General features: G+C 31.1%; 2 protein-coding genes across 3 annotated transcripts; one reads left to right on the top strand and one right to left on the bottom strand.

Moving 5' to 3' along the window:
* The first annotated feature begins 713 nt into the window (after positions 1-713).
* Positions 714-3,282, top strand: LOC101204107 (tropinone reductase-like 1). Its single transcript, XM_004136451.3, has 3 exons — positions 714-852; positions 1,109-1,424; positions 2,711-3,282. Exons 1-3 carry the CDS (start codon positions 818-820, stop codon positions 3,179-3,181), a joined length of 822 nt encoding a protein of 273 aa, XP_004136499.1. The 5' UTR covers positions 714-817; the 3' UTR covers positions 3,182-3,282.
* Positions 3,283-6,110: 2,828 nt separating this feature from the next.
* Positions 6,111-7,914, bottom strand: LOC101215654 (secoisolariciresinol dehydrogenase). 2 transcript variants are annotated; one of them, XM_004136653.3, is made up of 2 exons: positions 7,782-7,914; positions 6,111-7,084 (listed from the first exon to the last, which is right to left on the bottom strand). In XM_004136653.3, the coding sequence occupies exons 1-2, from the start codon at positions 7,823-7,825 to the stop codon at positions 6,292-6,294; spliced, it is 837 nt and encodes a 278-aa protein (XP_004136701.3). In that variant the 5' UTR covers positions 7,826-7,914; the 3' UTR covers positions 6,111-6,291. The 2 variants fall into 2 exon arrangements, with proteins under 2 accessions (XP_004136701.3, XP_031737878.1); XM_031882018.1 differs by lacking the exon at positions 7,782-7,914 and adding an exon at positions 7,207-7,306.
* Positions 7,915-9,098: the final 1,184 nt, after the last annotated feature.

The raw sequence follows: 9,098 nt of genomic DNA, 5'->3' as shown, positions 1-9,098 counted from the left end.
GTTATTATAATTTGTATTATTTTAGTCAACGCTCTAATAATCACACACATTATAGAATAACCTAAACCGTCCCAAAGTAGGCAGCAACAAACAAAATCTTCTAACTTCCAAATTCAAAAGAAAAGAAAGGAAAAGATAGGACAAAATGTAGCTGGACTGGTCAAGGAAGAAAACCCATAACCTTGGTGAGTACATAAGTCTCCAACACTAAGCTACAACAATATTGAATATACATTTGGACTGTGCCTAAATTTTGTACTATAAGGCCTCATGTCAAACTACCTATGGGTCCAGCTTGACTAGGACCAAGTCAAACCTTCTTAGGCGAAAGGTATTCCAATGAAATGGTAGACTTTTGTAATTAATATTAATTTAGAAATTAATGTTATTAATTAAACCTATAAACTTTCATCCATTTCCAACACTCAAGATCATTATGGGGAGGATATGAAAGTGGGAAGATGAATATTAATTCCAATACCAACAATGGTAGAAACTCCAAAACTCATAATGAAACAAGTGAACTAAACTAGGTAAGTGAATGTTTCCGCAACCGTAAATTAAATGCCTGTAACAGAATTTGTCATATCTAAACTAAATAAAAAAAATTAATAATAAATATTTTGAAAAAAACCCTAAAATAATAATAGTTTGACCAAGCAATCGTATTTTCTCATCTCCTATATATAAACATATCAACATCCATTATCATATAAAATCTCACCCTTCAAAATAAAATCCAAAGTTCTCTCTTTCTTTATATTTCTCCTTATTAATTCCACCGTTTCCTTCATTTCCTCATTTCTCGTTGAAGAAGATGACTCTTAATTGTTCTCCAACTCCTCTTAGAAGGTAATCTAATTTAATTTCCATGCCCTAAAACTATTTTTAAAAACCTTTTTTTTTTAAAAGATTAATCTCTAAATTTTATACTTGATTTTTTTAGAATTTTACCCAAAAAAAAAAGGTTGGAAATTCAAAAATCTTAACTCTTAAATGACTTAATTGCATTTTTCGCCAAATAATATGAAATTTACTAACCAAATAACGAGAACCAATCATTTTCCAAATAAACAAGAGAAAGAAAGAAATGATATGTTATTTTCAGGCTAGAAGGGAAGGTGGCGATCATCACCGGTGGCGCAAGCGGGATCGGAGCCAGTGCAGTGCGAATTTTCCATGAAAATGGAGCAAAAATCATAATCGCCGATATCCAAGACGAAGTCGGCCAAAAAATTGCCGATGAACTCGGGGAAGACGTAAGCTATCTCCACTGCGATGTGTCCAAGGAAGAAGACGTCAGCAATGTTGTGGACGCCGCCGTGTACCGGCATGGGAAGCTTGACATCATGTACAGCAACGCCGGCGTTATTGATCGTAGTTTTAGCGGCATACTGGACGTTACAAAATCTGACTTGGACAAGGTAATATTATAGTAGGTTAAATTTTAAATTTAACCTTAATCTTTAGCAAATTTGGTTAAATAACATCAGTTTCATTTTGAAACATCACACTAAAGTATTTTTGGATAGATTATTTAAATATTTTAAAGAATTTTAAAATAGTATTTTAAATAATAACAATAATTTTCATTAAAAAAAAAAGATAATACGTGATATAGTTTCAAATTTATAACTATATATTGTTTTTCAAATTTTAGTACAACTACTTTCAAAATTCATTGAAAGTAAGATTAGAATTGAATAATTAAAATTTTCGGATAAGAAACAAGAAATTAATATCTAAAATAATATAAAATTTTAAAATTTAAAATAGCAAACAGCATAAAATTGGTCAATATTTGATAACAAACAACCAAACTCATCCTTTCATATACACTTTAACAAAGAAGAGAAGGTGATCATCTTTTTCGTCCAGCTTTAATTTCAAAATCTTATTAGTTTAGTTTCTTAATGAATTCTTTTTTTGGTAATTGGTTTCAAATTTCCACCCACTAGACCCACAATTTCTATATATATTTTTTGCTTTGTTGGTCAGGAGGGGCCACGTAGATTTTTCTTATTTGGTAAGTCTGTTTGATGCTATTGTTCTTTTAATTTTGTTCTTAATGTTATATTGATTTTTTTAAAAAAATAAATCGCTACATAAAAAACGTCAGTTTATTCTAAAAGGATCTTCGATAAGTAATTCAATTTTAAATCTTTGCCATTTACGATGATTTATAAAGATTTTGTAATAAAATATTACTTATCAATGCATTTATATTATATTTTACATCTACATGAGTTTTTACATTGCAGATTTAAATTAGTTTCTCAAGTTTTAAATTAGTATTTACCAATTAATGTTACAATAAGAATCACTTTTTCCATACAACAAATTAACTATTTGTTGCTCACTAATTATACATATTATTTATTGTTATGTAATATTTTGTTTGAACGATACTACAACGTCTAATTCTCATAAACACTTTTTCAAGTAGAGTTAGCTACTAATAGATACAATATAATAAATGATGGCATTTGGTTCTAAAAATATTATTGAAAATTTACCATTCTAGAAATAATAAAACTAAACTAGATCGGAAAAGCTTCATTCTTATTATTGAAATATATTACAAAAGCTACCTATTACGTTTATTATTTTGATTGAGATGACACGTGGTTTTTAATTTTATTTAAACATAACATTAGTTGCGTTAAATTTTGTTTTTAATGTATAAGTTATTTGAATGACGACATTGAAGGTGTTGAGCGTGAACGTGATGGGTGCATTTTGGGGGGCAAAGCATGCAGCCAGAGTAATGATACCACAAAAAAATGGATGCATTTTATTCACAAGCAGCTCAACCACAAACATTGCTGGCCTCTCATCGCACCCATACGCATCCTCCAAATGTGCAGTCCTTGGGTTGGTTAGGAATCTATGCGTTGAGCTCGGCCAACACGGGATTAGAGTCAACTGTGTAGCCCCCTTCGTAGTAGCAACTGCGATTGCAGGTCCTAGAAACCCGATGCAAGTGGAGGCACTTGAGACCATGGTCACTAGCTGGGCCAATCTGAAAGGTTGCGTTCTTAAGGCAGATGACATAGCCAAGGCTGCACTCTACCTGGTTAGTGACGAAGCCAAGTATGTCAGTGGCCTCAATCTTGTAGTCGATGGAGGGTATAGTGTTGTCAATCCTTCCATGCTTAAGACTCTCAAGTTCATGGATTGAAAATCTCTAGCAAGTCTTACAAGGGTTGTTTCTCTGCTATATGAATAATTCATAAACTATATATATATATATATAATGTATTTTGTGTTTTATTTTTGGTCTTTTATAGTTGGTGTGTTTAAATATTTATGATTTATTTAGTGTATGAAATTTGAAAAAATGATTAGTTAGAGAACACTAGTTTACGCAGTAAAGGTATAATAAAAGAAAGATAGCGGTAAAGAAATTAGAGTAAGAGAGGTATTTTTGCTAAAGTAAGCAAATTATTGTAATGGACAATAAGAACACTATTGAACGAGAAATCAATTCCTAACTTTTAAAGAGCTGGAAGGTCACACGCTAACTATTATTGAGCGAGATGCAACTTTCATCCATCTATTTCTTTTTCTAAAGAACACAATATATTATATTTAATTTTTAACTCATCTATATTTCACCGGTTAATTGAAAGGGCACATCCACATGAAGTTAGGACCTAACTACGTAACTTTTTTGTCTTATCCGGTATAATTTTTGTTAGAGTGTATTGTATCCTACAAGGGTTTACAAAGCAAAAACATATATAAATTAATTAGTAATGATTAATAATATTTAGACTTTTATTATATTCTTTTGATTTTTATATATTATTTATTGTCCAGTTATGCTGTTATATATTCGCTTGTTTGGAAAAAGATAGGATATGAATTAGTAGTTGCACACGATCAACGTCATTGTGTAAACACTTTCTTAATATCCTCATCATTCTAACTTCAAAATATATTCAATAGAATAAAGAAAGTAGAGATATATGAATTAAAAGTAAACTCAATGTTGAAAGCAAAAGATGATAGAGAGAATAATCGGAAAAAAGCCAGCAGCCAATTAACTAACAAATATTCTCCAGACAGTCGATTAATATTATATATTCTTTAGACGGCCTCTTTGTTTTCACAAATTACAAAAAGTATAGATGAAAGTATAGATTTATTAACTAAAATACTAAGATAAATAGATGAAAGTATAGATTTATTAAGTAAAAGTAAGCATCAATGTTGAAAGCAAAAGATGATAGAGAGAATAATCGGAAAACAGCCATCAGCCAATTAACTAACAAATGTTTTTCGGACAGCCTATTAATATTATATATTTTTTGAAACTCTTTGTTTCCATAAATTACAATGTTTAATTTGCCCAAAGAAACCATTTTGTTTTAAAATATGATTATATAAAATGATTTTGTGGTGTTAAAAGCTGATGATTTATGTAAATTACAAAGAAAAAGTTAGGTGTCTTTGTATTTCATAGTTGAACATGCCAACTCAATTGAATATTATTTAATATAAAATAATTTTTTGGAAACGTTAAATATCAATTATTTTTTGCAATTCAAATATATTATTTCTAGTGTGAAATCCATTTCTCCATAATTATCCTTGTACGAAAGAACTCTCTAGAGTTCTTTAATTTACATCATTCTACAAATTTAATCTCAACATTTAATATCTCATAATTACAGGTAGGTTATAAGTTTTATCTATTAAACTTTTTAAATATTATTTCTGCATCAAAATCTGGAGTGGGTAGAGATTTTCTCAAATTTCACATTATGAAATATTATATAATTAAAAGAATTAAAGACATTAGGATTCTTCATATATTTTTGTCATAAAATGAGAATGATATGTGACAAAATCGCCGCCCGACTTTGAATTCATTGAGGAACCAATTATTTCAAATTGGACAATAATACGCAAAGATGCCTTCAAAGACGTTTGTTAGCTATCTGCCTTACAAAATAAATTAGCAACAAAATGGACAACCCCCACTTTCACACACTGTTCAATTATTGTAAGGTGAGATGTCCATTTTGTGATTTGAATTTAATTCTTATGTTTCACAGTTTCATCATTCACATTTATGTCATTTTTCTTTCTACTCAATTTCATCTTTTTATTCACTCTACTTACTTTTTAGTGTTTCTTGTTAATGTCTATAATTTTGATCTAAAACTTTTAAATTTACTTTTTAATTCTTTAAAATTAATTATTTGATATTAACACTAAACATGAATAGTTTAACGTACAATGTGTAAATTAATGTTGAAACAAAACTAAAATCACATAGTCTAATTTGTAATATTTTGGAACTTACAAACTAAATTGAAATCAAATATATGAATTAAAAAGATGAAATTTTTTGGATAAAATGAAAAGTAGACCATAGAGAAGAAAAATCAATTAATACAATCTCAAATTGATTTTCTTTGTGTTCTCCTTTCTTTCTTTCTTTTCTGTCCTTTTTTTTCTTTTTCTTTTTTTTGGACTAAGGGGTGAAGAAACTTCTTCCCTTTGACTACTAGTTAAGAAAACAGGTCAAATAAAAAAAACTGCTAAAACACCACAAACCCAAATATTACACGCATTTACGTTTAGCCAAATATTACACGCATTGACGTTTAGCGTTGGATCCAGAAATTTTAACAAAAATAATCTAAAAAAAGATTAAAAGAGTGAGACTTGAGTGCTTATCAAGAAAGGAGTAGAAGATAGTTTTACGGACAAGCAATTGATAAATAAGAAAAAATATCCGTTTTTCTTTAAATATTCATATTACATAAAAGGAACATAAGATTGATGAGTTCGAGCCCTTTCAAAACCTATACTAAATTTGTTCGTACATACGTATACACATGATATATTATTTAGAAAAGAACTTGCTTGACACTATCGATCAATTTATCATTAGCTTATTTTAAATCACACTGATATTTAGGTAATAACTCAAGATTAAATTATCAATGTGAATAGAGATATATTGAGCGTAAGATATTATGATTGAGCTAGGAATGCTTCTATTTGTAAACAAATCTTTTTTAAGCTAGTGTGGATGTTACGGATATATTTGCATGTTGACAAATATTTTAATCATCGGTAATCACTAATACAAATGTTGACAAATCTTCTCTTTCAAATATATAATAAAATTCAATCTTAAACAATAGCTAATTAAGAGCATAAAGGGTAGTATTATTTAATGAGGCAACCACATTTAACCATTTCATATAGATTTAGAAATCTGCCTTCTCGTTTATTTCGAAGTACTGACTTAGTTTAGTCTCAACATGGCTCTTAATTTTGAGGGTATTGGAAAATATCGATATTAGGATTAACAATACTAAAACCTCCATCGATGAACAAATTATGGCCACTCACATACCTACTTTCATCACTTGCCAAAAACAAAGCTGCATTAGCCACATCTTCAGCCTTAAGCGTTACTCCTTTTAAATTTGCCTTAGAACCCATAATCTTCTCAAACTCCGGCCCATCCAACCCCACAAACTTCGTGGCCAACGGCGTCACCAATGCAAAAGGCGACAAGCAATTTACCCTAATCCCAAACTGTCCCAACTCCACCGCAGCATTCTTCGTTAGCCCCACCACTGCGTGCTTCGAGCATGTGTAAGCGTGCGATGCAGAGCCACCGGTATAAGATGCCACACTTGCAGTCGATAAAATCGAGCCAGTTTTGGCTGGGATCATAGCCTGTGCCGCATGTTTGATGCCGAGGAAGACACCAGTGACATTGATGCTGAGGACTCGATCAAAGTCATGTTTATCATTGTCGATGATTCGAGGCTTGCTGGGGTCGGCTATGCCAGCATTGTTCATCATGATGTCGAGCTTGCCGAAGGTTTCTACGGCAGCTGCCACTGCCTCTTGGACTTGGGATTCCTCTGTGACATCGCAGTGAACATAGAGAGAGTTGGTCGAGCCGAGCACGTTGGCACATAGTGCATGACCGAGGTCGTCTTGGATGTCTGCGATGACTACTTTGGCACCATGGTGGACAAAGAGTTTTGCAGTGCATTCGCCAATCCCACTTGCGCCACCGGTTATTAGGGCCACCTTTCCTTCTAACCTATTGGATCAGAAAACAGGACAAAATAAAAAATTTAAGAATCTATCATTAAATTTTAGAGATCTGCTAAATGCGAAAATTGAACATGGGAAGGTGAAGAACTAAAGTATACACTCTTCAACCTGATCAAACAAGCACTCGTGTAAGAGTTCATGTACAACTTGAACTCAACTTGTAATTTAAAGATAAATATAAGCTGAAGTAATTTTCATTAGCCTTGAGTTGGTACATTCATATATTAAATATAATATAAATAAGCTAATGAAAACTGATCACATTGGGGGGCCTAGCTAGCTAAGGATGTTTTTTCTCCTTGACTTTTTTTTCTGGATAAAATTTGTGTGCTTGGTCATTGGTTTATCGATAAGTATGCTATAAAAATGCATTAAAATGTTTACTTTGTTTAAACTAAAATTTTTGTATTAAAACCCAATCATCTTATGGAAATAATAAGATGATGAGGACGTGCTTTATGTTTTGCTTAGATATAATAAGATTAAAAGAAAGGTACAAAACTCAAGGACTAGTTTTCTTTTTCAAGTCGAGGTGATCGATGATGAGAAGAAGTCGAAGAAGATGAGTATATATGAATATATATACTAAATTGGTGAAAGACAGGGAAGAATGAAGGAAAGAGTTTGAAAATTAAGGATAAAAAGGTTAGGGAAATGAAATCAAATATTGTTGTTTGGTTTACCTCCTTTGCCAAGTAGTTGTAGAAATAATCTCATTGCTTGCCATTATTTCTTTTCTTCCTCTTCTTCTTCTTTTAGAGAGAGAGTATATGGATTGGTTTAGTGGGGATCGGAGGGTTTTGATTTATAATGGAAAAGATTGGTTTAACAATTTATTTATTTATTATTATTATTATTATTATTATTTGTAATAACAAACCTTCTCAATTTCGGATAAGACAAAGTTGGAAATACCCACCAAACATATTGCGTATACATCGAAAATTAATTTAAGAAGGTTGTCACTGTTGGGTTTTCTTATTATTTTATTTTATTGAGAAAAGTCTTAATATTTTATTGAATAGAATAATCAAGTGTTTATTATAACAAAGAGTATATGCCTAAACATACATGGGAGAGTAATCCATGTACAACCACAAGAGTAATCGATGAAAAGATCAAAATAGCGCTGGCCGTTGACAATAGAGGTAGAATCATAATTTTAGATATATATCGCGAAAACTCTCACTTTCTTCCTCTTTCTCTTCTTTTCTTTTATAAATATTTCCTACCCGTAACTTCAATTACAAGATTGACCCGGCCATTTTCCACACAAAATCTACGAGCAAAATATTTCCTAAATGCTTTATTTTGAACAAAAAGATCGAAGGAAAGTCTCGAGTTTACACGGATAGAATAGAAGTTGATGAACACAAGCAAAATGTTGGAGATCATTAGACTACAAGAAGTAGAATTGTGAAGCCAAAAATTTACCTGATATGCCAGCAAGGGACGACGAAAAACTGGAGGAAACTATTTGTTTGGGTAAATCTGAAATGTTAATGTTAGTAGGAAAGGTTGCAACCAACGGAAATAAATGAAGAACCCCATGTTAGAGAAGGTCCTTGGTTTGAGTTGATTTAACCCTACATCAGGTTGGATTGGTTATATTTTGTGGCCATATATACATGCACTTTTCAATTCTTGAAAGTTCATGACAGTGTAATTGAATGCCCACTCATAGTTGTTGAACAATCAATAAGTTTATAACAATTACTTGTTTCAACTATTGTCATTCAAAACAACCAAAACACAGAGTTGAAACAAGCAATATGAATAGAGGCCTTCATTAAACGTACTGAACCAAACCCAATTAATTAAGCTAAACTAATGGACTGATGATTTAATATTGGTAGAAAAATAAATTAAATTAATTTCGGTTTTGAGGAAAAAGACATGTACCAATGTTCACCCTTGAGGAAATATTTATAAAAGTATTCCCATTGTTTTGATTAAGACAATTCAAGAATATTATTGGTAGATTTAAGAATCTTGTCTTT

This window comes from Cucumis sativus, chromosome 3 (genome assembly GCF_000004075.3).
Source record: "Cucumis sativus cultivar 9930 chromosome 3, Cucumber_9930_V3, whole genome shotgun sequence".
In the NCBI taxonomy this organism is placed as follows: Eukaryota; Viridiplantae; Streptophyta; class Magnoliopsida; order Cucurbitales; family Cucurbitaceae; genus Cucumis; species Cucumis sativus.
Note: the sequence above shows the minus strand (reverse complement) of the source record. Positions and strands in the feature narration are given on the sequence as shown.